General features: G+C 61.8%; 2 protein-coding genes across 5 annotated transcripts; one reads left to right on the top strand and one right to left on the bottom strand.

The window, feature by feature from the left end:
- Nucleotides 1-8,153: 8,153 nt before the first annotated feature.
- TNFAIP2 (TNF alpha induced protein 2) lies at nucleotides 8,154-21,860 on the bottom strand. 4 transcript variants are annotated; one of them, XM_045074064.1, is made up of 13 exons: nucleotides 20,906-21,042; nucleotides 20,010-20,136; nucleotides 17,535-17,892; nucleotides 16,567-17,239; nucleotides 14,595-14,709; nucleotides 14,310-14,432; nucleotides 14,098-14,198; nucleotides 13,351-13,449; nucleotides 12,717-12,840; nucleotides 11,745-11,867; nucleotides 11,348-11,503; nucleotides 11,074-11,195; nucleotides 8,154-9,754 (listed from the first exon to the last, which is right to left on the bottom strand). In XM_045074064.1, exons 3-13 carry the CDS (start codon nucleotides 17,875-17,877, stop codon nucleotides 9,613-9,615), a joined length of 2,121 nt encoding a protein of 706 aa, XP_044929999.1. In that variant the 5' UTR covers nucleotides 17,878-17,892; nucleotides 20,010-20,136; nucleotides 20,906-21,042; the 3' UTR covers nucleotides 8,154-9,612. The 4 variants fall into 4 exon arrangements, with proteins under 4 accessions (XP_044929999.1, XP_044930014.1, XP_044930003.1 ...); XM_045074079.1 differs by lacking the exon at nucleotides 20,010-20,136 and adding an exon at nucleotides 18,141-18,288; XM_045074068.1 differs by lacking the exons at nucleotides 20,010-20,136; nucleotides 20,906-21,042 and adding an exon at nucleotides 21,764-21,860.
- Nucleotides 19,833-23,786, top strand: LOC123390508 (translation initiation factor IF-2-like). The gene is made up of 3 exons (XM_045074617.1): nucleotides 19,833-19,897; nucleotides 20,668-21,527; nucleotides 21,782-23,786. The coding sequence occupies exons 1-3, from the start codon at nucleotides 19,833-19,835 to the stop codon at nucleotides 22,165-22,167; spliced, it is 1,311 nt and encodes a 436-aa protein (XP_044930552.1). The 3' UTR covers nucleotides 22,168-23,786.
- Nucleotides 23,787-27,910: the final 4,124 nt, after the last annotated feature.

Genomic DNA, 27,910 nt, shown 5'->3' with positions numbered 1-27,910 from the left:
AATGACATTTGAGTTCAGGCTCGGAATTTGCACAATCCTGGGAGTGAGAACCTCCTTAAATTTTGTGTCCTCGTGCCTCACTTCATCCAAGGCCTGGCCCTGAGTGTGTCCCTGGGTCATTACAGGGATTAATGCCACCTCTGAAGACTTGAAAGAAGTGGAACTGGGAATACCTGTCACATTCCCACAGGTCTACCTCGCCCGGATATTGGTTGGATCCTGGGTTAGGACTGTGATGCAACCGTCATTCTACTTTGCATCTCTGTGAATTGATCTTTTTTTTTTTTTATCCTAACATTCCACATTATATCACATTGGCCACCACACTGATGACATTATACTGATTGGATCTGATAAGAAATAGCAAGAAGTACGTGAGAGCTTAAGAAGACATGTGTGAACCTGAGAGTGGGAGACATCTCTCCCCTCCAAAACCCCAGGAGCCTGTGATTTCTAAGTTTCTGGGAGTTATTTGGTCTGGTGGATTTTTTAATATCCTCTCTAAGGTCAAAGACAATTTGTTGGGCTCTATTGACATCTACCATGAAAAAAAAAAGAGGCAAATGCTTGGTAGGTCTTTTTAAATTTTGGAAGCAACACATTTCAGTGCGCTGTGCTGTTGTCCATCTAGCCAGTTTCAAGAGGAGACCAGGAGGGAAGGCTCTGCAGATCCAGGCTGCTCTACACACTCCAGCGAATCTACCCCCTGGGCTCTGGGATCTGGCAGGTCCACCAGGACTCAAAATATCCCTGACTGGCGTCAATGGGAGAATCAGAGCCAGATCTCTAGAACTGGGGACTAAGTCTATGTTTTCTTCTGGAGATGACTGTTTTCCTTCTGAGAAACTGCTTTTGACCTTCTTCTGCGATCTGATGGAGACTGAGTGCCCAACCATGGGACACTGGTTGGGTTTTGCCTGAGCTTCCCATCATGAGCTAAAAGTTGTTGTTAGACCCACCTCGCCATAAGGTTTGGTGGGGGGACCACATTTCATCATCATATGGAAGTAGCATGTAAGAGTCTGAGCTCAGGCACGTCCACGAGGCACAAGTCATGGACACAGAAGGTGGCTAAGATGTCTTCAGTAGCAGATCCCGCTGCATGGCTTCCCCTCCCCCGTCTGTGCCTGTGGCCTCCTGGGATGGTGAACAACATCCTGAGATGCTGAGTTGAAAACTCAAGCCTACTTGACCAATGGGTCTGCGCGATGTACTAGTTCCATGAAAACGTGGACAGCTGCAGCCGCGGCCACAATCCGTGGGCGCCCTGGAGGACGTGCGGAAGGAACGTCCCCCTAGGGTGTGGAACTTAGAGCAGTACATTCGCTTGTCCGCTAGATCCCGACCGAGAGACGGCCAGAGGTGCAGACCCACGCTAACCTGGACAGTTGCTCACAGTTTGGCTGGACAGTGAAGGACTCAGGGAAAAACAAACAAACAAACAAACAAACAGAACTGGGAGTTTAGTGACAAGAAAAACTGGGGAAGAGGTGTGTAGACGGACATCTCCAAGTGGGCCGAGATGATGCAGACACGTGCACACTGTACGGCGCCCCCGCAAGGGCAGCCTCCCCAGAAGAGACCCTTCCTCATCAGGCGAGAGAATGAAGCTCTGCAGAGATGTCTGTCAGCCTCCGTCTTTGCTTGCTGGGGCGCCACGAACGAGCGCCACAGCCCGGGGCATTCAAACGACAGAGACGGCCAAGTCACAGCTCTGGAAGCTGGAGACAAGCTGGTGGCAGGCGGCTTCCTTGCCAGGCTGGGAGAAGCGGTCCCTTCCGTGCCGTGGCTCTGGGAGGGCTGAGGCTGCCCCGCTGGGAGAGATGCGACCCCAGTCTCCGCCTGCTCCCCCACGGAGCTCTCCCCGCGCGTCCGCCTCCACGGTCCCCCCTTCTCTAAAGGTGCGGTCACGCCGGCTGGGCCCCCCCAGAGACTTCGCTTCCCTCCGTCCTCCTCTGCGAGGATCCGGTCTCCAGCTCAGCTCGTCGGCTCAGGCACGGGGCACTGGGACTGCGGGATGAGTTCAGGGTCACAGTTCAGCCCCAAACAGCCTCTTTCCCCGGCCACTCCGGTGCTTTCTCAACAGACCCATGAACAAAGAAGCTATGGCGACAGGGACGGAGGCTGCTCGTGGGCTCAGCGACACGGGCTTGCTCTTACCAGGTGCTCTGGCCCCCGCCGAGGGCCTCGCCCGACAAGTGCACAGACCCGCGCTGAGCCCTGGACGCCCGGTCCCTGGACAGAGCAGCCACCTGCCCGGACCGCTTCTGTCCGGGAGGGGCACTGGGTCACCCTCCGGAAGGGACACGTTCTGGAATGGCCTTGGCTTCCTCGCCTCGTCGTGCGCCGTTGGCCCCGCGCTTCACGGGCTGGCAGGGGGCCTCCGCCACCATCACGGGTCCGCGCAGCCCTGTTTCGGCCAAGGGGTCGGGTCTCCGCGGCGGACGGTGCGGCAGGGTGGGCTGCGGTGTGGGCTCGTGGCCATGGACTTCACTGGTGCCCCACAGCCGCCCTCACCCAGAGGTGAGCGAAAGGAGCGAAAGGCCGGAGCGAAAGGCCGCGCGACCCCCCGAAGGGTCAGTTACGGGCCAGCGGGGAGACCGCAGGGCAGCGATGGGCTCTGTGTCACGGGGCTGCCCTTGGGTTGTTCGTGTTATTAGGACCCCCAGGGGTGGATATAGCTGCTCGGCGCGTCTCCCCACTGCCGACAAGCGTCTTCCGTGGGGGGGGGGCAGGTGGACCGAGCCGGGGCTGCTTTCATGACGGCTCAGTGTGTGCAGAAGAGCCTGCGCGGGAGCTCTCCTGCCAACCGGCCCCAAACTCATCTTTCATCGGCCTGTGTGGGCCTTCTGGAACTTTCTCCGTCAGTAGAGGGCGCTGGAGAGACAGCCCAGGAGGACGGGTTGTGCCAGCGCACCTGGTGCTCTCCCCAGGACGCTTCCTGCACTGTCCCCCCCCCCCCCAACGCCGACCTGCATCCCGGGGACGTGACCTTCCAGCACGTTCTGCTGGCAGAGCACGCCGCGAACCGCACCAAGGCTGCATCCTCTCCAGGGAGGCCTGACTGAGGCCCAATGCGAGGACTGGTGGGGCAAGGAGACCCTTCTGGATGTACCCCTTCCTTGGCGCTCTGCCTCAGTGGTCCCATATACCCGCTCTGCCTGTGTTTTTAGGGCTCTCATCCTCTCGCTAGCTGACCCCTTGTGATCCCCAAGCCCCTGCTACAGGCTTCTTTAGAAGTCCCCTGTTCCAATTTCTGGGACGTCCCCCTCTTGATTGGGCCCTGAATGATGGAAAAACTAGGAAGTTGCTCGGCTACCAACACGGGCGGTTGGTTACAGCAAAGGAGGGCCCCCGGCGCAGATGCAGGGCGGTGGAGTCCAGGGCTGTCCAGGAGGGAGCAGGCAGCTCCTTACGGGCGGGGTCCCTTCCCTTGTTTTTTAAAGATTTATTTATTTATTTCTGAAAGCGAGAGCGCGCAAGCTGGGGGAGGGGCAGAGGGAAAGGGAATCCCCAGCAGACTCCCAGCTCAGCGCAGAGCCCAGTGCAGGGCTCAGTCCCACAACCCTGAGATCATGACCGGAGCCGAAATCAAGAGTCAGACACTCAACCCACTGAGCCACCCAGGTGCTCCACTCCACCCCCCCATTAAATGATGTCACCAACCGTCACCATCCTGTCCCCTGCACCTCCACTGTGTTGAGCATGTCAGACAACTGACTTGTGCTTTTAGTTCTTGGGGTGTGGGTCTGGAGTTGCTGGCCCAAGGAGCTACGTGGAGAAAATCCTCTACATTTGGTCCCACTAAAGGTCAGAGATCATGCCTGGCCCGCCTGGTCCATGACTCGATAAGACCGGGTGATCCGGGGATGGGGGCGACCCTGTGATTCACAAGGGAAGCACTTCTAGTCACAAGACAAATTGGGGAAAATGCCACAAACACTCCAGTTTCCCCAGCAAAGGGAATGCTGTTTCTCTTGAATGTGGACCTGGTCGTGTGAGTGTGACTGGCTTTGACCACGGGGTCGTTAGCAAATGTGCACAAGCAGAAGCTAGAAAAGCACTCGTGTACTAGGTTCACCTTTGCTTGTTTCCAGAACTTTCTGGCCTGTGTGTGAACAAGCCCGGGCTACTGTCCTGAGAGAGGAGAGGCCCCAGGTGTTCTAGCCCTCCCCCTTGACCCTGACAACCCCCAGACCCTCAGGGTGTCTCTGTAGGGACAGTCACTGCCCATACGGAAGCCTTGACCACCTGACTCACTGCCGTTCTTAACGGACCACCCACCGAAGGCTCAGAGAATCAGGGTATCCTTCCTTCCTGGAAGGAAGGAATCCCTTTGCTTCCCACCTGAGCTCTGGCACGACCCATCACAAGCCTGATCGATCCACTGAGTCCCAGGACTGTGCACTGCTCTAAGGCGAGGGCCAGAGCCAGGAGCTAAAGCCATCGGTGCCGCCCAGGTCAGCAGGCACCCGTCTCACTTCTCTTCACCCTGCTGCCCTCACTGCTGCGTCTCCCCCCCGCATCCTCAGAAGTCACCTACCCCATGATTCCGTCAGTGTTCTTGGGGCCTTCTGCATCCACAGGCTGCCTCCTGCTTCCTGGAGCCCTCAGCACTCCCCGTGTCAGCACACCGTCCCAAGGTCCTACTCTCCTCCCCCAGCCCCGGTCCTCAGCGACCGCATCACTTCCGTGACCTCGGCTGCTGCGGGGGTCCTCCTCAGTGGCCCCAGCCCTCTGGCCTGGCACTCCCTCCCTGCTGTGACTCTACCCCAGCAGTCCCCCACCTGACCCTCCTCTGACCCAGTCTGATTCCACAGCACCCCCTGCCTGCCCAGCCCCCAGGACATGGCCGTGACCTCTCCACCTCTCCCGGTGAGCTCCTCTCCATGCTGTAGCTCTGCTCACCCCTGGTTGGATCGCCTGACCAAAGCCCTGTTCTCAGTTAAACCCAGCTCTGGAACCCCGGGTGGACTCCCGAGCACTGAACTTGGCTGCAGAAAATCTCAGGCTGCAGATGAACCCACCTGAAAGGGTACTTGACCTTGATGGACAATCCCACACCGGAGACCCCGGACCTCATCTCCTCTCCCCTCGAGCCCCCCACCACACTGGCTTCCATCCTCAAATAAATGTCAGATTATAGAATGTGGATGTGTAACACATTCATGTGGCTCAGTAATAAAAATTTAAAATGGGATATATGGTGAACTAGCTCCTTCCCAGTCTGTCCCCCTCCCCATCGCCCTCTTACCTCCTGCTCTCTCCTTCCCCATTCCTGGTGCGCGCACCCGCACACACACACACGCGCGCACACGCATGCACGCCCCTATGTGCCCACACACTCACAAGTAATCGCTCTTATTAGTTTCTGGTGTATTCTTCCAGGCTGCTTTAATGCACACACAGGCAAATACAAATGAATATATGTGATGTGTAAGGTACCAAATTCTCTCTGTATCTTTCCCCACTTTTGTTTATTTGGATGCAACACACCGCAAACTGCTCTGCATTGTGCTTGTCTCTCTAGGACATTCTGTATTGGAATGATTTCCACACCAGGACAGAGGGAGCTTCCTCAGGCTTCCGTGCAGCTGTATCGTTCCCCGCTGTCTGGTGGCCGAGGGCTACTGATGGACAGGTGGGGCGTTTCCAGCACTTTGCTACTACACGGTGACCGGCCTGGTACCTGCATCGCTAGGCGTGAATATTAGAGTGTGGATGAGATTGGTTCCTGGAGGGGCGCCTGGGTGGCCCAGTCGGTTAAGTGTCTGCCTTCGGCTCAGGTCATGATCCCAGGGGCCTGTACTGAGCTCCCTGCTCAGTGGGGAGCCTGCTTCTCCCTGTGCCGCTGACTCTCCCTCTCTTTGTGCGCGCGTGCTCTCTCTCTGACAAATAAAATCTTTTAAAAGATTTTATTTGTCAGATAAATGGCTGGTTCCCAGAGGTTTTGTTGACGCGACCCATGCTGCCAGACAGCCCTCCGTAGGTGCTGGGTAAGACGGCCCTCCCAGCACGGCGAGCGACAGTGGCCGATGGCTGTCAGCCTCGCCACGCAGACTCTCGTCACCCACTTGGGTCTTGGACAATCTAAGGAGACGTACTCTTTCTGCAGACCTTTCAAACGTCACTCCCCAAGTCTCTCCCCGGGCCTCCTCCTGCTCTCCTCAGGCCCTCCTCCTCCGGGAGAGGACACCACTGTCCCCTGGTTTGCTTAGGGGCTCGCGTCTTCTCTCACTTCAGCAGCCAACTCCGACCCCCCCGCTTCGCAGCCCTCCTTGACCACATCATCTCCCCGGGCAACACCAGCGCCCCTTAAAGGGTCTCCCGGCCTCCCCACTGCCCTCTGTCCTCCAGGCGCCCCCGGAAGGCTCTTTCTGAGTCCAATGTCCCATCAGTCCAAGCTGCCTCTTCAAAACCCTCAGCGCTTCCACGGCTGGAGTGAAGCCCAACTCCCAGCCCCATCCGGGGTTCTCAGACCCCTGCGTGCCACCTTCACGTCCCCCCCCCAACCCCGGTGCTCTTTCCCTCCGGCTGGCTCTTTCCCTCCAACTGGAGCCCTTCCAGCACCCCCCGCCCTACCCTCTGCCCCCTCTGTTCCCTCCCCTGCACGGCTCTGTCCAGGTCTGTGTGCGGGGTCTGGTCAAGTCTGGGGTCCCAAACAAACCGTCTCCTCCCGGGTGAGCAGCCTCACGGCCGGGCCGGAGCAGGAGCTGCCGACTGTAACCGGCCTCAGTCTCTGTGAGTTACTCCCACCCCATCACCCCACTGCGCTTGGACCTGAACTGGTTGTTTGCTTGCTCTGTGTCTTGTGCACCGAATGTCAGCCCTTCTGGGCGGTCTTGGCCAGCTCTCCCCACTGTCCCGCCCCCAGCGGGGATGGGGGAGGGTCGGAGGGCCGCCTCAGGGCTGGTGACCCGACTGACTACGGATTCCCTTCCCATTCACAGGGCCCCGTGTCCACGTATGAACTTAGAGCAGGTGGCCACCTCCTGTTCAGGCTGTCCCCTCAGTGCCCTGAGCCTGGTGACTCACTCCTCCACTGGGGTTGGATCCTTCCCCTAAGGGGATTTTCCCGTGGGGGGAGGAGGGGGAAGGACAGGGAAGTTCCTGAAGTGGAACCCTTGAGGGTAGCACAGCCTGTGACCTCCTGTCCCTTGTGCGCCTTTTCCTCATTCCTCCTGGAGCTCTGCCTGTCCAAGGGGGTGGGGTGGGGGTGGGGCAGAGGTGGGGCTCTGGGGTCCTCGCCCCCCGCCCGTGCTCTGAAGACCCCCACCCCTGCAGCTACAGCCAGTCTGGGGTCCTGGCTCGCCAGCCTTTCCTGTCTTTAGGTCTCTCAGGTCAGCCTGGGCAGAGGAGTCTAAAGCTGGTTCTGGGCGCCTTCACTCCCTGTGGCCAGTACTGAGGGGGAAGAGTGCACTGGCCCTGGCAGCCCTAGCACCCCCCGCCCCTGCCCCCGCCCCTCACTCCCCAACCCCCACTCCTGCTGCCCCTGTAGACCTGTGGGCCCAGCTGAGCGGAGGGGGAGGAGGATCCCAGGTCCCAGTCCCTGCTCCCCACTGCCAGGCTGATCCAGCCCCTCCCCCTCCACTGGAACTGGCTGAAAGGGCCCCCAGAACCCCAGATGCCACCTGTGGCTCCGTGGGGCCCCTCCCTCAGCCGTGTGGAATGGAGGGGGTCTGGTCCTTAGGGACTCGGCTCCTCTCCAAATCCTGGACCAGGTGAACTAGTGTGCAGGTGAGCTGGGCCGTCTCTGGAGACAGACTGTGCGGCTCCTCCGACCACAGCTGCAGCTTTGTAAGGTCGGTTCCAGAAATAGAAGGGTAGGTTCCCACTGGGTCCTGTGAGTGAGCTTGAAGGGACTGTCTGAGGTCCACCCCCTCCTCCCCCCTCCTCAGAAGGTGTGTAGGGGAGACCAAAGGGGCTTATGGTCCCCTGTTTACAGGTAAGGAAACTGAGGCACAGAAGAGTAAATGACCGGCAGGGCCCCATAGGCAGAGCCGGCCCCCAAAGCTCAAGGGGGAAGAGGCACCATAGGCTGGACTCACAGGGGGTTTGACACAGATCCTGGGAGACAGGATTTCCCAGGCCCAGGAGGCTGAGAAAGTCACCGCTGTCCCTTCCTGTTCCCCAAATAAATCACTCCAAGCCACTTTGGAAATCAGTTTTATATTAAGCTATAAAAACTCAGACCCTGTCCTGAGTACATATGTATAAAAGCAGTACTATCAAAAATAATATTAACAACATAAACCACACGAATTTCTACAAATGTACAAAGGCCCTTGTGCACCATTTACATGGGCCAGTTCCTGACCACAGTACCTGGAAAGTGGGGGGGTGGGGGTGGGGACAAGCCCAAGGGCACTGGCTCCAGACCCCATCTCAGCAAGCTCAGGGGCACACGGCTGAGACCCGCCCTAAGGCTCAGGGGGCCTCGTGGGTCAACAGAGGTCTAGGCAAGTTCCTGGAGCCACGTTTTCCCGGGGTGGGCTAAGGCACCATTGGGGGCTGGAGGCCAGGGGCAAATCATGCCCCGCCCCCCCACAAGCCCACGCCCTACACCTGCCACCTGTGATCACATCAGGGTCTGTGGCAAAGTGCCTGAGGTTACAGGTGGGGTAAGGCTGCTAATCAGCTAACCCTAAAACAGGGGCTGATCCTGTATCATCTGGGTGGGGCAAAGGTCAACAAAAGGGTCCTTAAAAGTGGGGGGGGGGGTGCAGGAGTGGAGGTCTGAGGTCTGCAGTGTGAAAAGATTTGACTGGCTCCTGCTGGCTTTGAAGATGGAGGGAGCCACGGGCCAGGGAATACAGACAGCCTCTAAAGATCAGGAGAAGCAAGGAAAATCCCCCCGGAACCTTCCAGAAGGAACCAGCCCTACTGACACCTTGGCTTTAGCCCATGAGACCTGCGTTGGACTTCTGACCTCCAGGGCTGAAAGCTAAGTTTTGGATTCAACCACCACGTTTGTGGAAATGTGCAAGAGGACACTGACCCAGAGGCCAGGGGGTCAGAGGTCAAGTCAGCCCTGCCCAGACCTCAGGCTGACTTCCAGGTAGAGGTCCCACGGAGGGCCCCCGCCTATCCCTGCGTGGAAGACCCAGGAGGTCCAGGGTCCAGATAAGAGTTCATTGTTTTCTTCTTTCTAGCTCTGCCTTCGCTTCCGAGGACACACTGATCCCCACTCACTGTCCTGGGCCAGAGGAGGCAGGATGGGCAAGGCTCAGCACTTGGCAGCTGGGAAGGTGCGCAGGCCAGCCACGAGGAGGACAGTTACGACTGTGGAGGGGCCCCCTGGATGGGAAGTAACCCGGGATCTCTGGGCCACTCTCCCTCCTGGCTCCCCCCTTTAGTACACACACGATCAATCGTCATTTACAAGGAGTTTCTCGGGGATGAACTCATGGCCTCCCCACGATCGCGCCCCTGCCCGCATGGGCCTATCCAGTCCAGCTGCCCAGGGGCTCACGCCTTAGCCAAGGCTGGGCAGAAGCAGCAGCAGGAGGCACGAAGCCTGTGGAGGGGCCGTGAAGTGGGGCGGTTGCCCACCAAGGGGGTGGTGTCCGATGCTCGCTGGGGGCTCCAGAATAGGCCAGGCCGCAGGGAAAGCTAACCGACCTTTATAAGTGAAAATAGGGGCTTGGAGGCCTGGTGCACCCCCACGCTGACGTCCAGGATGCTTCGGATGCTCCTGACCTCGCTGCTTGACAAGTTGCCCTTGATGGCCAAGATGGCACTCAGGTGGCCTTTGCTGGCGAGGAGAGCATCCGTCAGTCCAGGCTCGTCCCCAACACCCCTACTCATGCCGCTTCCCAGCTCCCCAGACCCCTCGCCCAAGCCACAAGGGCCCTGCAGCCGAGCCCCTGCCCACGAGGGGGTCGAAGTCTCCTTTCCCCACCGTGCTCCAGCAGCCCTGGACACCGGTCCTTCCCTAGAGTGCACCAAACACCTGCTGCCTCAGGTCTTCGCACTGGCTGTTCCCCCTGAAATGTTCTTCCCCATGCTCCGGTGACGAGCAGCTCCTTCTCACACTTTGGGCCTCAGTGAAAGTGTCACTGCCCCCGAGATTTCCCATCTCTGAAGTCAGCACCTCCTGCCCTCACAACCTTGCTTAAATAATCTTTACAGCTCATAACTGTTTCTTTTCCTGGTTACTCATTATTATTAACCCTCATTAGGCCGTAAGCTACACAAGAGAGGACTGAGACCTGGTCTGTCTTATGCTTCATTGTATCCCAGTACTTACAACAGAGCCCAGCACTTAGTGGGAAACTACTTAGTAATGGGTAGGATGGGCGGGTGGGGGATGGGCGGTAGGTGCATGAGCGGACGGAGGGATGAGTGGGGGGATGGACAGACGGATGTTTGGGCAGAAGGCGGGAGCAGGTGGATGGACAGATCCATGAATGGGGAGATGAGTGGACGGGTGTCTTACGGGTGGACGGATGGGCAGGGGGATGGACGGGGGGGATCAAAAAGAGGCTAGACTAGGCCGGACTGGGTAGGTCCTCCAACTCAAGACTGCTTGAACTTTCCCTACCACGTCAGAGGACTCCGCCTAGACAGAGTCACCCTAGCTCACCGGATCGTAGGTTGGGGGGTAAGCCTCCACTCTGATGACCCCCAGGCTGACCCCAGGCGTGGACCCCAGCTTAGCAAGGCTTCCAGCAAGTCCCTCGTGTTTCTGCTCTCGATTTCCCCTCTAAGGGGCAGTATCAGATCAGGCTAAAGGCATGGACTGTGGGGCCAGGGGACCTGGCTTTGGCATCTTGGCTTTACCCCTGGCTAGCTGTGTCACCTCAGACACCTTCCTGAAGCTTTCCAGGCCTCCTCTGCAGGGTGGGAACGAAAAGCATCCCCTTTGTAAGGCTGGAGTGTGCTTCCAGTGAATGCGACACTGTAAACGTCTGAGCACAGTGTCCAGTGCTCGGCCAGCCCTCCGCCGGGGTTACCAGCTGGGACTGGAATCAGCCCCGCAGCCCCGCAGCCCCGAGACCAGATCCCCCAGGCTCTGGCCAGCGCCAGCAGGGCCTTGCGGACAGCGCTGTCTTGCGGTGCCCTGGCTCTCACCTGAAGTCGGGGTACCAGGTAGCATAAGTGGCCACCTCAATCTTGATGGCACTGGGGTCCTGCAGGCGGATAATCTCGGCGAGCTTGGGGAGGGCGTGATGCAGCCAGGTCGCCGAGGAGCCCTGCGGACATAGGTCTGGTTGGAGCAGGCCGCCCCTTCCCGGAGGGGCCCCCTGAGGTCCCAGAGGTGTCCAGGTCAGAACTGCTCCAGTGGGCGGGGGTAAGGGGGGGGCCCTGCAGGACTTGGGGGAGGGGCAGGCAGGAGCCTACGCACGTTCTGGGCGCAGAAGCGCTGGATGGCGTCGTCGTTGGCCAGGATGTGCCCGGCCAGCTGCTGCTGCTGCTCCACCGTCTTGAGGACCAGGCTCCGCTTGCTGAGGCGGGTGATGTACTCCTTCACCAGGTGCAGGTGCACAACCTCCACGAGCTCCTGGAAGGGAGAGCGGGCAGGGCCGGGTGAGCCGCCGCTGGCGGGGAGCTCACCCCCTTCCCTCTGAGCCCCGAAGCTGGGAGTCCAGGGAGGGGCAGAGGCATATGTGCGCTCGCGTGTGAGCGTGCGTGTGTGTTTGCAGGTGTGCCTGGCACCTGTGTTAGGGTGCGTGTCCAGACCGTCCCCATCCCTCTGTCCCCCTCCCCTGCCAGGCCCAACCCCCAGCCCAGCACCGCCTCACCTCCCGGAAACAGTCGAGCAGCTCCGAGAACTCGGGCAGCCTGTCGGCCACGGTGGAGAGGATTTCCTCCAGGGTCTGCTCCGGGGCCGCCCAGCGGGTCTGCGTGAACTTCTTGAACAGCGGCTGTGACGGGAGAGAGGCAGGATGTCTGGTCACACCCCACAGACACACGCACGGCGACACACATACAGCCTGGTGCAGGGGCAAGGGGGGACCCAAGGACTCGGGACCCCGAGGCACCGGGGCGGAACTCGGGCCCTGTTCCCAGACCAGAAGCGGAGACAGGGCCCCTGCTCCCATCTCTAAGGTCAACCAGCTGCCACTCTGGGGCCGGGAGGCCACCTGCCGGCCTCGAGGCCTTTTCCTTCCCCTCGCTCTGAAATAAATAAATTCTTGCATAAATAAGGTCTTGTGCTTGGCTGGGCCTGTGAGGACCTGTGCCAAGTCATCAGGGGTCACCGCCCGGCCTTCACGCCCGGCTGGTTACGCATAGCCTTCTGCCTTGGGCAGTAGGGACAGGGCAGGCTCCCGTGGAAAGCAGGCAGGGAGGGCCTACTCCTTCCCTCCGGGGACCCCTGCCTCCCTCTCTGCTAAGGGAGCCAAGGGGTTTCTGTGGACTCCTTGGTCCATGGCAGATGGGGCCGCGGCTGCCAAAGGCTCTGTGCATCCCCGCTGGAAGGGAGTCATGGGGCGGGGATGGGGTGCAGACAGGTCTAGGGACAGCGGGAGAAGGAATGCACAGGCCTGGGCTGAGTCTCTGTGCGGGGAGGGGCACGAAGCCTCCTCTGCGGGTTCCCAGCCCAAGGGGCCCCTGTGAGGCCAAGCCCAGGCTGAAGGGGTGGGGACAAGGTCAAAACTGCTCAGTGGCCCCCATCACCTGGGCCTGCGTCTGCCATCTCCCCCTTCCCGGTCTCTCCCTTCGTCTCCCCGCCAACGCTAAGCTCGGCAGGCTCCCTGGGGAGGCTCCAGTACCTTCAGGTCCCCAAACAGGCGCTGGAGCAGGGTGTCAAAGCCGTGACTCTTGAGCTCACTCAGGGGGTCCAGCAGGCGGCCCGGGAGATCCTGTGGGTTCTGCCACTTGTGCTCCACGGATGTCCTGAAAGGACACAGACGGAGCAGAGAGATCACACCAGCCCTGTCCAGACCAGAGTCTCCCACCCAGAGTGCCCACTGGCCCTAAGCCAATCTTCCTAAACCCTCTCCCCACTGCAGAACCCTCCGTGACTCCCCCTTCCCTACGGAAGCACGTCCGGACCATGCCATCCCTGCTCTGGGGGGCGGCGCTCAGGCTTCCCACCCCCAGGAACACCTGCCACCACCTGCTCTTAATTCCATTTGCCTAACGGACACGGCCTCCGCATCCATTTCCTAGGGGCCCTACAAGAAACAAATAAGGCATAGAGCCTTTGCGTGAATGCTTGACCCAGCAGCACCTGAAAGATATTTGCTGCCGCCCCTACAGACCTTACAGACCCCATTCCTCACAGCCAGGTGCTCCGTGATCCCGGCTTTGCTTGGGCTGGGCCTCCCCTCCCCCTCCCAGCCAATGGGCAGGCCCAGGGAGTCCCGCTCCCACACACCCATCGGAGCACCCTCACCCCCTTACCGGAGGGACAGGCAGTTGTTGATGTTGGCGATAACATTGCCCCTGTAATTTCTCAGCTGTCTGCCTCTCTCCAGAAAGTCATCAAAGGCTCGCTGGTAGCTGGTGAAACCGGAAGAGGCACATGCAAGGCCCAGCACAAACACTGCGACAATAGCAGCCTTGGGCCTGCCTCCTACCCTGTCCCGCCGGCCCCCCCCCCAAAGGCCTAGAGAGTGCGTTTCCGATTAGCAGGCTCCCAGCAGCCCAGGGAGGGGTTGCCAGCCCCTAAGCATCGTGTAACTAGCTTGACAGGCCAAGGTCAGAGGAGCCAAGGACCCTGCAGAGCTCCTGCTGCCCCTACTCCTCCCCTCAGATCCTTCTACAGCAGGAAGCCAGGAAGGGTGTAGGGGAGTCAATGGGTAGATGCAGGAGACCCCGGAGGCGGGGAGAGAGGCAGCCTAGAGAAACGGAGGGCTGGAGCCCCCTAGCACCAGGGCCAGGGAGGCCAGGCCTCAGTCCTCCGGGGGGCATCGTCTTTGCAGCTGGGGGCTTCCTGCTCCAGGCAGGATCATCTGAGGCTCTCAGGGCTCGGGTGGAAGGTTTGGGGAGGACGGAAGGACTCCTGCTCCTAGTGACAGACACTCCAGAGGCAGGAAGGGGACGCTGATGTAGCTTGGACGCGAGGGAGCACAGGTGGCTCTGAGAGAAGTGGCCACAGGGACCACCCCCAGCCCCCCACCCCTGCAGGCACCCGCAGGTGACACCCACCTCCTCAGGAACGCAGCCAGCTCCAGCAGCAGCACGTGCTTTATCTGCATGCCCAGGTCCAGGGTGATGCTCTCGGCCTTGGCCTGGCCCTGGGAGATGATCTGCAGGGGGGAAGGGTGAGCTGAGACCAGGGGAGGGGAGGCGCTGGCACAAGGCGGAGCGGCGCTCAGAGCGGACACCCGCAGACACGCACACCGGGCGGCCCGCAGCACCTGGATGATGTCGATGGCCAGTTCGCTGTGGCAGTGGCCGTCCAGCCTCTGGGGAGCCACATCCTGGGCCCAGCGCTGTGACTCCAGCTGCAGGGCGCGGGCCATCAGCTCCCTCACACTGGCCTGGGGGCGGGAGAGGAGGGTCAGGGCAGCGCAGAGCCCAGCGGCCCTGCCCACACTGGAGTCCCTGTCAAGCCCCTGGCTGGTGTCCCGCCCAACCCTGAGCCTCCCCGAGCGTCCTTCCTAACCGGCCCTGGCCCCGGCCCTAGCGCAGCACGGACTCACCACCTCGTTGGACAAGAACGTGGCCTCCAGCAGCCGGATCTGCCGGGGGGGCAGAAGGCTCCCCAGCTGGACTCTCTGCAGCTCTCCTGCCAGCTTGGGGCTGTTGATGATGTCACTGAGGGCACAGGGGGGCTGGCGTGAGGAAGACTGCCCCTGCCCAGCACCGCGGCTCATCCAGAGCCCGCCTTCTTGGCCTCTGTCTCTGTCGGCCCCAGAACTTGATGGCCCTCCGCCTGCCCTGCTTCTCTGTCTCGGCTGATGGGGCCGGATCTGCTCAGCTGGGACCCTCTCGTTTCCCGCCATCCCCTCCTACTGAAGCAGATCGGCCTCGAGCCACGCTGCCCAATGCCAAGCACCACCATCTCTCGCCTGGCGGCAGTGGGGACCCACTCTCCGGCCCCAGCAGCACTCCCTTCGCCCAGCAGACCTGACAGCCTTGGGAGTCCGGCCCCCTCCCTGCCACAAGGCCTCCAGCTCCCACAGACAAGACTGGCCGCTGGATCTCCACCCTGTCCCTACCCCATTCCCTCACTGCACTCCAGGCCCCCTGGCCTCGGGTGTCCTGCCTACCCTGCACCAGCACCCCCTGGCCGGCCCTGCTGCCCCCCGAGGGCGGGTCAGCGCAGGCAGGAAGGGCTGCCCCACCCCAGCTACTAGTTCTTGTGGCGCCTGTGTGGGATCCGGGAGCCCCAGGGACGGCCCAGCCCTCCCTGGCACTTCCTCGGGGGCCTTTGTCTGCCTGGACACTCAAGAAGGGGCCTCTCGCCCTTCTCCCAGCCTGGCTGTGCTGGGGACCCTTTCCTCCCTGTATTCTGGCCACTCCGGCCACACAGGGCTCGACGGCAACCCGTGGGACTCCCTCTCTCCAGGACTCTGCCGGGCTGGCCTCAGTTTCCTGCTATGCCGACCCCAGTGGGCCCCAGGCCCAAAGGCCTGAGGTCACTGGGACAGGAAGACTGAGGTGCAAATGCCCAGTATTTCCTGGTGAGTCAGAATAAGCTAAGAAAAACTGGCTCCCGACTGGCCTGTCTAGCCCGCAGCCCCTGCCCTCCGCCAGTTTCCCTGTGCCCTGCTGACTCACCCACCAGCCCCGCGGCGCCCTCCCTCTGGCCCCTTGCTGGAGGCTGAGCCACCAGCAGCATCCCGTGAGACCACTGGCCACCCAGATGTGTCTCCGAGGCCCTTAGACGCTTCTCACAGTCTGTACCTCCAGGCTTCCTGCAGACTTTATTCTGGGGGCTGGAGTTGGCCCGCACAGGAACCCCCAGCCTCTGGTGCCCTGGGCATTTCCACCCAGCACCGCACTCCTCAGGGAGCATGGGTAAGTGACAGGTGTGCTCAGGACCCCAGGGGGTTGGGGTGAATCAGAGGGTGCCTGAGGCACTCTGTTGGCAGAGCCAGCCTCCCACCCAAGGAGCCCTGGGCCTTGAACCCAGTTCTGCCTTGGGTTCACCAGGTGACCCTGCACAAGGGCCACAGGGCCCTGCTCTGCCCCTCTTCTGTGCGGCCTGGGAGCGCTGGGACGCCGGCGCACTCTGCACAACTCCCAGGTGTCTGCGCTCAGCCCCGGGCGCTGCAGGACGGCTCCCCGGGTTGGGAACAGCATCCTCCCTCCACCGACTTCCAGGCCTGCCTTCTCCCCTCCCCTGCCCGCCTCTCTTCCTTCGGGCAGCAGAATTTGGTTCCTCTTCCTCCTGCACCGCCTCGGGGATGGCTTCCTCCACGTCGTCTCCTCAGGGCCCCTGCTGGAGGCTCCCAGCCACCGCCACCGCCCTTCCTGCTCTGGATGGTGCCCCGCCTCGCCCCCTCCTCAGACTGGGAGCTCGGGAACGAAGGACGAAGTCCCTGCCGCGCCCCGTGCCTCAGTTTCCCCTCACTGTGGAATGCGGCTGAGGGTCCCCGGCGCAAAGCGCCCCGAGCGCCGGCCCCGCTCCCACCCCCGACTCCGGGGCCCGAGGCTCCCCGCGCTCACTTGGGGTAGAGGTTCTGCACCCAGACGAGCAGCATGTAGGTGTCGCGCTCGCACAGCTCGAACTGCGCCATGGCCGCCAGCTGCGCCGCGAAGTGCTCGTGGTAGCTCTCGGCGTAGGCGGCCACCACGTCCAGGTCGGCGGGGAACAGCGGCTTCAGCCGCTCCACCACGGCCTCCAGGTCCTCCTTCATGGTGCGGCCCATGTGCAGGAAGACGCGCTCGGCCTCCGAGCGGCCCTCGGCGCCCGCGGCCGGCCTCGCGCACAGGCGCTCCTCGGCCGCCTGCGCCACCCCGCGCCGCCACAGCTGCAGCCAGCGCCGCGGCCGCGCGCTCACCAGCGCCGCCGCCCCCGGCCCCGCCGCCCCCGGCCCCGCCGCCGCCGCCGCCGCCGCCGCCGCCTCCGCCGCCCGGCGGTCCTCGCGCTCCTGCTCGGCCAGCACGGCCAGGGCCTGGCGCAGCCGCTCGGGCGCCACGTCCAGCGGCCGCCGCAGCAGCCCGAGCACCTGGTCCCGCAGCAGCGCGTACAGCGCCTCCACCTTGCTCTGGCGCCGCACCAGCTCCTCCGCGCTCTCGCCGCCCCGCGCCGCCGCCGCCTGCAGCTCCCGCTCCAGCGCCAGCAGCGGCCCCGCCGCCTCCAGCCGCCCGCGCTCCAGCGCCTCCTTGAGCTCCTCCACTGCGGCCGGGACAGCAAGCTCAGCGCCGCCCGCCCGACGGCCCGCCCCGGGACAGGGGAAGGCGTGCGCCCCGAGAGCCCCGCCGCTGCCCCGACCCGGACCCGGCCGGCCCCAGGACTGGGCGGCGCAGGGGAAAGCCGGGAGGGGAGACGCGGCCCAGCCCATCGCTGCCGGCCTCCCTGCGTCCAGGGTGAGGGGGCCCTTCACTCGGATGAGCCCCAGCCCTGCCCAGCACCCTCCGTCCCCCGCCAGCTCTGATCCCCGATTCCTACCCTGCTCGGGGCCCCAGCCTACCTGTGGGCAGCGGGCGGCTGGACTCAGGCCGGGATTCGGGCTCGCCCTCTGGCTGCGCTGAGCTGGGCTGACCCTTCTTCCGTCCTTTAGTGAAGACGCTGAACATGTTGGCCAGGCCTTTGGACCTCTTCTTCTGCTTTGTCAACTGGTCCTTGTCGCTCTCCCGGGCTGCCTTGGCCTCCAGGGGCGGGACCAGGTCTTCAGAAGAGGCCTCTGACATGGAGGTCTCAGACTCCCCCTCGGATGTGGAGGGCAACTTCTGGGAGCTTCTGGGAAAATCAAGAACCCCTGGCACCGTCTGCTGGCCTGGAAGGCCTTGGAAGAAAGTCATCATCTTCAGCATCCCCCCGGCTGGGGCCTGCAGATTGGCAAGGGGAGGGGGAATGAGAGAGCCGCCGCAGCAGACAAGTGCACACACAGCAGCTCCCAGGCCCAGGATACAGCCGTGGCAGCTGCCACAAGCAGACGCCATCTCGTCTTGCCATGCGACCATCAGGGTCAGGCTACCTCCTGGACCACAGGGGCACCTACAGTTCAGCTTCCTCCCTGGACACCAGTGTCTCAGCTCCCACAAATCCAATACCCCCCCGCACCTCCCCAAATCACCAGAAGCAGGGAAGAATCTGGAGATGCCAAGACTCCCAGACGGAGGGGGCCGTCACTTCATTTTGGCACCAACTTCCTCAGCAGCCCAGCCCCTGGGCAAGGAGAAAGGACTGGACGGCACGAGTTCCATCCTGCATCTCAGGAGGCCCTGGGAGAGGTGGCAGAGCACAGGCTGCCGTCCCACTGCCCAGAGCAAGAATCACGGTCCAGGCACCTGGGGGGCTCCGTGGGGTAAAGCCTCTGCCTTCAGCTCAGGTCATGATCCCAGAGTCCTGGGATGGAGCCCCGCATCGGGCTCTCTGCTCAGCAGGGAGCCTGCTTCCTCCTCTCTCTCTCTCTGCCTGCCTCTGCCTGCTTGTGATTTCTGTCAACTAAATAAATAAATAAAATCTTTAAAAAAAAAAAAAAAGAATCGCGGTCCAGAAAGGTCGCGACACCAGGGGCTGCTTCATCCTCCCCACCCCAGCCTCCACCTTGCCTGCTTCTTCTCTTCTTTATGTGGAGCCGCAGAGGGAGGCTTTGAGCAGAAACAGGGCTGCTCCTGGGGGTGACCACAAGGGGAGCAGAGCCCGACCCCCTCCCCTGGCCTTGGGGCTCAGGTCTAGAACTCATAGTGCCCTCCCAAACTTCAAGGGCTAGGAAAGGACCCTGAAGACTTTCACATGTCAGCAGGGACAAGGGGTCTAATGAGGCACCCAGCTGCCTGAGGATCCCCAGTAACTTGGGCCAGGAACCAGGCTTCCGGGCTCCCATTTCACCCTGGCTGCTCCCAAATGGGGTGATATCATCATCACAAAGGCTCCCATGTTCTGCGCTGTCGCTGGCGCCCATCCCGTCTCTTCCGCATTCCCTTCAGGGAGGGCCTTGCTATCCTCAGTGCACAAAACTGACCGGGGAAATGTCCCTACAGCTGACAGGTCAGGCTTGTAACTCGGATCATCCAGTGCTGGGTCCCCCACCTCCATGTCCCCCCCCCCACCTTGCAGGCCACTTTCGGAGATGTAGGACCCCCTCGTGTCCAGCAGCACCCTCCCCAGCACCATGACCATTACCAAAGCAAGGACAGCACCAGTGGAGGGAAACATGACTGAGCCCAGGAGAGGGGAGCAAGGCAGGGCTGGGAGTGGGGAGCAGATAGGGTCGGGCTTCCCTGATGACTGGGGAGATCCAGGACTCCAGGACCACAGTGCCTGCCCCCTGCCCTCCCAAGAGTAAATACACTGAGTTGTGACCTATGCAACATGATGACTTTGATTCACACCTGCCACAGCCCTGCAAGGCAGGTGGGGTGATCCCTCTTCCAGGAGAAACTGAGGCAGGGAAGGGGGCTGGGGGGTGCTTGCCCCAAGCACATAGCAGGTATGGATTAGGCTTGTCAGACTCTTCCCACAGCCCCTACTACCTCCCTACTAGCCTAGCTACTCCAGGTCTCAGCACAACCCAGGACGTTGGCCACAGCTACCTTGGAGGGGGGGCAGGAAGCCCAAGTTTCTCTCAAAGGGCTTCACCAAGTGCCCTCAGCCAAGTCCAACACCACTGGACTGCGGGCACCTCTCCTATGCCATTGGGGCTGAGAGTTACACTCCAGGGCCAAGCGAGGGGTGCTCCAGAGAGCCCCAGAGCCAAGGTGCAAGCAAGGCCACTAGGTTCTTCTGCCCTGCCCATCCGCTGGTCTGCTCCTTCCCCTATGCCATGCACCCACAGGAGCTGGTCCAGCCAGCTGACTGCCCAGACCCCCACTTTGCTGTCCAGCTAGGGTGAGGGAAAGTGCTGCTGTGACGCTCCAGCCTCACCTCTGCCCACACACACACACACACACACACACAGCCACGAGCCCGCGCACGTGCTGGGCTCTGTTTGACCTCACACCTGGCTCCTGCAGGTCCCCACATAACATGGCTGCCTCCTTGCCTCTCTGGTACAAAATCCTCCTCACACTTCTGGGTCCTACAACGGCCCCCTCGGCTCCATCCCAGGCCTTGATTTTCAGAGGCAGCTGGTGCAGCGGAAAGAGAAGTGGCAGGGGGGTCATCTCGACCACTCCCTAGCGCGTGGACACCACCACCCTACCACCGTCTGTGAAATGGGCACGAAGACCCCCACCCCACAGTGATGCTGACAGGAAGTGGCAAAACCGCACACCCTTAGGAAGCCAGCGGTGGTAAGGGCGCCTGTCCGTTCCCTGTGTCCATCAAGCCAGCCTCAGTGCTGGGGTAGAGAAGAGTGCAGGAAAGGCGTTCCTTCCAGCCGGGCTCTAGGCTGGGCACAGTGACACAAGGGGCCTGCCTGGTCATAGCATGTGACCACGGCCTGTGGCCGCATGGTGACACCCTCTCCTGACCTCCCAGCTTCTCCTCAGGCACCGCACACCCCCCTTTGCCTCCTTCCGGGGTCAGGGATCCCGCAGTGAGGACACCCAGACACAGGCAGCAAAGCAGCTTGGCCTGCCGGCCCCACCCCCCTGGGCCGGTCCTCTGCAAAAGGGTAGGGACCCCTGCGCCTTCCTCCACACCCCCCTCCTTTGCAGTCCCAAACCCGGGGCCCCTGCACCCTGGCTTGCCGCGGCCGCCTCAGTTTCCCTAGAAGTGGGGCTGCCGGAGGCCTGCGGCCCTGGGGCGCTCTGCGCCCCCTCTTTCCCTCCCAGCCCCGGTCGGGCTGTGCCCGCCGCTCCGTCGGGGGAGCCGGCCCGGAGCCCGGAGAGGCGGCGGGCGGGCAGCCGCGCGGGGCGGCGGGGGACGGACGCGGTGCGGGCGGAGGTCACTTACTGTGTCCGGGCCTGGCCGCCGCTGTCCCCGCCGAGCCTGGCGCCGCCTGAAATAGTCGCAGACTCCGCCCCCCGGCCCCCCCCCTCCCCCCGCTCGCCCCGCTCGCCCCGCCCGCGGCGGCCGCGGAAAACCCGCGGGCGGAGGCCAAGGCCGAGCGCGACCCTGCGCGCCCGAGCCCGGAGTCGCGCGCGCCCCTCGAGGGAGCGGGGCTGTCACGCCTTCCCAGCCGCCCGGGCGGTCTGCGGGCGCGGGGAACCGCACCCCGCGCGGCCCGGGCTCGGCCTGGCGCGGGCCCTTTGTCCGACGGCGGCCGCCGATTGGCCGGCGGGGGCCGCGCGCTCGGGACCCCCTCCCCGCGTCACAGAGCGGCGCCCAGCCCCGCGCGACGACGGTCGCCCTGCGGGGTCCCCGGGCCCCCCGCCGCCGCCGCCCCCGCCCCGGCGCCCTGGGCCGCGCGAGGACTGCCGCGTCGGGGCAGAGCCTTCCCACCCAGGCGGCGGGGAGGGGACCCCGCTGGAGCAGGCGCCTAAGGGGAAGGGGGTCCGGACAGCTCTTGACAAAGGGCACGTCTGCGGGGTGCCGGCATTCGCTATCTTGTTTGACGGGAACAGGGCTCAGAAAGGCAAGCGACCTGCAGCTCCCGCGGGGTCACACACCCGCCGGACTCCCACGGGACAACTTTCCCTTTCTGGGCCTGCGGTTGCGCCAGGACAGGCTTCGGGACGCACCGGGTCCGGACCCCGACAGCTCAGGCTGGGCGGCCTTGTCCTTCCTCCGCGAGGCCCTTTCTCGGGGTCAGCCGGTCGGTGGGGCATGGGGGGGGGTGTTGCTGGTGAAGAGCAACCACTAGGGACTCACCTCTCTTTCTCATTTTAGGAATTCCTGCCCTCTGGAAAGAACCGTGTCGTTCAGGAATTTCCCAGCTGGGCACCAGCTTCCCTTTCCCTTCATTGCTAGAACCCCTGCCCCTCCCATGTTTTGTTTGCCCCACCCTTGGTGTCGCCCTCCCGTGGACTCCCTGCTCCCCCAGCAGCTGGGCACAGATCCCTGGGCCCTGGGAGTGGGCGGTGGAGCTGGAGGTGCCCCTTGGGACTGAGAACTTCCTTTTCCTCCTTGGGAATGGAAGTCAAATGCTAGGTTTGGGCTTGCCCCTAATCCTGTCCCTGGGGGTCCTTGTGGGGAGGGGGAATGCCAGGAAGTGGCCCTTCAGACAGATTCCACACTCTTCCCTTGAGTCCCTGGGGGAGGGGGTCGCGGGCTGACAGAGTTCAGATGATCCCTCAGAGCCACAGAGCCTCAGGGCTGGGAGGGGCACTCCATTTGCTCCCCAGTGAACAGATGGGGAGACAAAAGGCCAGGTCCCCAAATTCATCCAGCGACATAGGGCCGACGCGGATGGAAAGCAGAGCTCCTGGCTCATGGCCTCTGTGGCTGCCTCCTGTGGCCTCCTTGTGCAATCCCGCACTTTCCGGCCAGGCCTCCTCTCCTCACCCCAAACAGATTGGGAAATTGCTGGGGAATCTGAAGCTTTCTGAGTCATAGGGTGGGGGCAGGGGGTGTGGTTGTCAGGCCCGAAGATCCCACCATCCCCTCAGAGCCCAGGATCCTGATCAGGGGAGGCAGGAAGGACACTTCCCAGGGTGGGGCCTGGTCAGCCGACCGCATCCCCGGATGCCCAGGCTGCCTGAGCTCCCTCTCCATGGCCTCACCCTGAGCAGCAGCCAGGAGTCCGGAAAAGTTGCCTTCTCCTTTGTGCTTGCTCCGGTCCCTTTCCCTTTCCCTGAGTTAAGATAGGAGGATTGGGGGTCCCCTATATGGACTCCCCAACACAAGGGAAATCCTCTGAAAACAGGGCTGCATAGGGCCAAGGGATGATAGCCAGCAGGGCAGGCACTACCCTTACCCCCTCGTGATAGATGAGGAAGCCATCTTCAAGGGGCCAGACACTTTCAGAGGGAGCCAAGCCAGCCAAAATTCCATCCCCAGCAGGAAATGAACATCAGATGCTCTTGGCTGGCTCGGGAGTGTTCCTGGCCAGTTGCTGTCCCATTTGCCATCTCCCCGGGGGGATGGGCAGGGGAGACCAGGCCAGCTCCACCTGGGAGAGAGGACAGAGGTGGAAGCCAGAAGCGGATTGGCTGCAGACACCCCCCCCACCCCCCCTCCCGGTCCAGCCCAGAAGTCAAGTGTGCGGCACTGGGGGCAACAGCCGGCTCCTCACTGTGAACTTGGGACCTCAGAAGCCCAGGACCCGTGGGCAGACCGCCCTGCCCTCTGCTCAGACATGACAGTGGACCGTTTTCTTCAACTGTGATAAAACACAGAGAACCAAATTTACCATATTGACCTTTTTAAGCGTGCAGTTCAGGGACATGTACATTATTACCCAACACCCATCTCCAGAACACTCCTCAGTTTACAAGAATGAGGCTCTGAAATTACTTACCTATTCCCCCATCCTCCTTCCCCTGCCCCTGGAGATCATCGTCCTACTTTCTCGTTATAAACGTGACTATTCTGCGCAGCTGATAGAAGTGGTACCCTAAGAGTGTTAGTCCGTTTGTAACGGGCTTATTTCACGCCGCGTGATGCCCCCAGGGTCCAGCCGCACTATAGCAGGTGTCAGATTTTCCTTCCTTTCTACAGCTGAGTAATCTTTCACTGTTATCGGTCCGTGGTCGCTGGGGTTGCTGCCCCCTCTTGGCTATTGCGAATAATACTGCCTTGAACACGGGTGTGCGAATATGGAACCGCCTGCTTTCAATTCTGTGGGTAGACAAGTGACTCTCCTTGAACTTGGTGCCACCCTCTGTTCTAAATGCTTGGCGTGCATTAACTGATTTCATCAGACCGTCCTAGGAAATGGGTACTTCTTAATTATCCCCTTTTCACAGATGAGAAAAATTGAGGCACAGAGAGGTTCCATCGTGTGCCGGTCGGCGTGGAGCTCAGGACGCCGCCAGGAAGCCCTGTGCCCTACTGCTTCTCCCCCAGTGTCGATCAACGTCTGAAATGCAGCTTGACTTAAGTCAGACAAAAGTAAAGACTGCCAGAGCAGAGAGCTTAGATGCAAACACGGGGAGCTTTTTGCCCTCTACTTCTTTTTTGTCTTTGGAAAAAAAAAAAACCAAACACCTCATCTCTCTGGTCAATGACTTGTTCAGTCAATGACTTGAGTCTTCACCTTCAACCTGTGGGGCAGCAGGTGGGGTTAACTCTGTCCTGGCAGCCCAGCCAGGTTGGGCCAGAGACCAAGAGAGGGCCGTGCGTGTGTGTCACTAGTGATCCTCCCTCTCCTCGGTCTCAGGCCTGCCTGAGAGCCCTGCTGGAGAGAAGCTCCCTGGAAGAGAGGGACGCTGCCGGCAGGAGGGTGAAGTTTGGTGCAGACATCAGCAGATGCAAAGGCCCGGGAGCACATTGCATGGGAATGAAGGGGCTGGGGGTCCCTGGGCCAGTGTGCCTTGGTCACAAGGCAGTGTTGACCCTCGGGAGGGCTCCCCAGGTCTGGGAAATGAGGGCATTCCAGGATATATCAAAGCCCTCCCCCAGGGCTAGGCCCACTTCCCTCTGAGAGATGACTTGCACTTCCCACGGCCCCAGCCTGGGCCTGCTGCTTCCTTTATTTCCCAGGCCGGCCATCCTCTGACCGGGATCCCTCCCAGGCCCTCTTGTTTCCAGATATGCCCCACTCGCCAGCTGCCCTGGGCAGAGCCATTGTACCCCCTGGTGACAGATGAGGAAACTGAGTCTCAGAGTGGGAAGTGGACGCAAAGTTCGAGGCCTTGGGGCTGTGGTCCTTGCTGCCACCCGGCCGTCCCCAAAAGGGGAAGTCAACAGCGCCAGGGCATTGAAACCACACCGGACCTCCGCTGGGGTCTGCTGACCTTCCCAGGGACCACGGGATGGCCAGGACAGCTGACCGGGAACCGTCTCACAGGGCAGCCCTGCCCAGGAGGGCACTAACACACCAAGTGTTTACCAACAGATCATGCCCCTCCCTCCCCGTGAAGCTCCTCCCCTCCCCCCCCCACCCCAGGAGGAAGCAGGGCTTGTGGAGAAACTGAGGCAAGCGTAAGTGGCTTTGCCAAGAGACCCAGGACCCTGGCTCACCACCAGCCAGTCACCCTCCCAAGGCCAAGTTCAGTTTCTACCTCTTCAGGCCTGGGACTGCAATGGGGCCTTTCTCTCAGGCCCTTGACTTCCAGGAAAACAACCAAAAGGCGCCTTGCTCCCCATCAGGCCCCACCCAGTGACAGAGGCACCTCACGAGGCAGCAGCTGCCTGGGAACCCCAGCATTGCAGGGCCAAGAGGGAAGCCAGGCTGTCCCCAGACCCCTCAGGGCCTGGGTGTCGGGCACCCCTCCTTCGATAAGACAGAGGGGACCCCTCGCTGCTCTGGGCTTCTGGACTTTGGAGAGGGAAGGCATAATGGTGGGGGCTGAGGTGTGAAGACCCCCCGGCCCTGGGGAGCTCCATCACCCACACCTGCGTTCATTTAGACTTGGGGTCCATCTCGCAGGCCTCAGCCTTCCTTCTTGGAGACGGTGTGACGCAGGCTTGGGAGGTTGCCAGGAAAGGGTTATGGGAGACGGGGGACCCTTAAATAACAATAATGGTCCTCTTGGGGGCTTGGCCCTCAGCCAGCACCACATTTATGTTTTCTCAGGGGTGCTCCCCATCTTACACCTGCAGAGACAGCCCAGAGAGGCGGAGTCACTTGCCCAAAGTCACACAGCCAGGAAGGTGCCGAGCTGGCGTCCCAGCCCAGAGGTGTCTGGATCTAGAAGCAGATTCTTAACCCTGGCACCGAGTCCACGGAGAGGGAGGAAAGTGTAAATCAGTGAGCTTAGCCAGGCACACCCCGCGGGTACCCTGGAAACGGCAGGACTTGTCATGACATTCCTCTTTTACAAGACCTCGAGATCTCCTTTTTTTTTTTTTTTTTTAAAGATTTTATTTATTTGACAGACAGATCACAAGTAGGCAGAGAGGCAGGCAGAGAGGAGGGGAGAGAGAGAGGGGAGGAAGCAGGCTCCCTGCTGAGCAGAGAGCCCGATGCAGGACTCGATCCCAGGACCCTGAGATCATGATTTGAGCCGAAGGCAGCGGCTTAACCCACTGAGCCACCCAGGCGCCCCGAGATCTCCTTCTTTGAGGATTCCGTCAGTGTGAAAGCATTGGGTTCTTCATTTGTTTTTGCGGGGCTCTAGGAGGACACCCCACCCCCCCGACCCCCGCCTCCGGCAAAAGCAGGTGCTTCACCAGGGCCTGCCTCCTTTTCACCAGCGCTTGCCTCTTCGTTATTCACGGATGAGCAGCTGCTTATCCCCTAAGGAGCCCCGCTTGCTTCTCGGGAAGGACGCCGAGGGACGGAAACAAGGAGACATCTCCTCTTAGAACCTTTTTGTCCTTCTCGAATTCTGAGCTGTGTGATGGTGTCGCTCTCCGAAACACGCGTTAAACACTGAAAACATCTAACATGTTTTGAAGGCCACCAAGAGGTGGGAGGTGTGTGTGCCGCACGGGAAGGGAATCCCTGCAGAGACTAGTCCAGGCCGCACGGGTCCCAGGAGAGGAGCGGACCCGGGACTGGGTTAGCCTTGTCCAGGGTCATGCCCTCCAACCATTTCACCAGAGGAGGGGGCCCAGGGAGGCCAGGCCGAGACCCTGGCAGCGCTCACCCATGGGCGCTCCTGGCCCCTGGCACAATCCCCTACAGGGAGGGCCTGCACCACCACTGGGCGTGGGGGATGAGGGGGGCCGGGACTGATCCCCCCCAGACGTGGGATGCTGTGGGGCTGGACCTTGTCAGCGGCATCCGTGTCTCCCCAGCCCCCGCACAGGCCCGCTGCCCAGCCCTCCCCGTGGACCGCCTGGAGAAGTGCAGACGGAGCCGGGAGAGGGCCTCTCTGGCCTGCTGAGTTCCCAAAGGGACCTGGTGGCAGCAGAGGAAGGAAGTGACGATGGGGGTGGGGGGTGACCCTGGGAGCGCTGTAGCCTCCTGCCCTCCCCTCCCCGGCAGTGGTGGGGGCCTGCAGGACCGCATCCTGGCCATGCGGATGCTGACCCCATGAGGTGTGGGGCCAGGAAGGAAGGGGCTGGAGTGGCCAGGCACGCGGGAAAGAGGGAGAGACCGCGCAGGCGCGGAGATGACACGCTGGTGATGCTGGCGGCGTGCCCTGTGTGCCAGGACCCACGGACACACTCATCTAACCCCCCTCCTCAGGAGGGCAAGGCCAAGCCCTGAGCAAACCGCTGCCTGGTGTGGCCCTATGGGCTGGTACAGCACCGCATTCTCAAGGGGAGCTGGGCCCAAGCATCCGGCGGCCAGCAGGGAGAGGTATCCACAGAAGGCGCCAGTCCCGGCTGAGTTGGGGTTCCCGGGTAACACCCAGGTCCCTCCTGATACCCCGGGATTGTCTTTGGGCTGGCAGAAGGACCAGCAGGCCGTGGCTCATGGTGTCCTCGGACCTGAGCGCTCGGCCCTGGGCAGGATGGCCCTCTGTGCTCTCCCACTGCCCTCGCCAGGCTGGGCCGGAGTCCCAGAACCTGCACCGAGGGGGCTTGTTTTCCCCATAGGCCCCGGGCCAGAAGCAACCCCCCAGTCCTTGAAGAAGCCCGAGGAAGGGTGCGCATTGAAGGAAGCCAAGCTGGGCTGGTGAGGAGAGACCGGGGAGCCATGCAGGAGAACGAGGGTAGCCAGGCAGAGACCAGACCAGGGGTCAGAAGGCAGGGCCCAGGAGCCCCGCTCAGGGGGCAAAGAGGATGTCCTGCTCCATAGGGGAACGCAGACACTGGGCACGGCCCCTGCGCCCCCAGGCACACCGCAGGCACACGCACGCACACAGGCTTCCGTAGCAGCCAGACAGCCTGGCCCACCAGTCCGGAAGCTGCCCTCTGACGGCCGCGCCCTCCCCCAGGCTTGGCCTGGACGACAGGATGGCCAAGGAAATACGCTACACTCTCGGCAAGGCCTCCTGGGACGTGGTGGGCAGGGAGAACGGG

This window comes from Mustela putorius, unplaced genomic scaffold, assembly GCF_011764305.1.
Source record: "Mustela putorius furo isolate JIRA1106 unplaced genomic scaffold, ASM1176430v1.1 tig00000129_pilon_pilon_pilon, whole genome shotgun sequence".
NCBI lineage: Eukaryota > Metazoa > Chordata > Mammalia > Carnivora > Mustelidae > Mustela > Mustela putorius.
The sequence above is the reverse complement of the archived record's forward strand: the minus strand, read 5'-3'. Positions and strand labels throughout refer to the sequence as shown.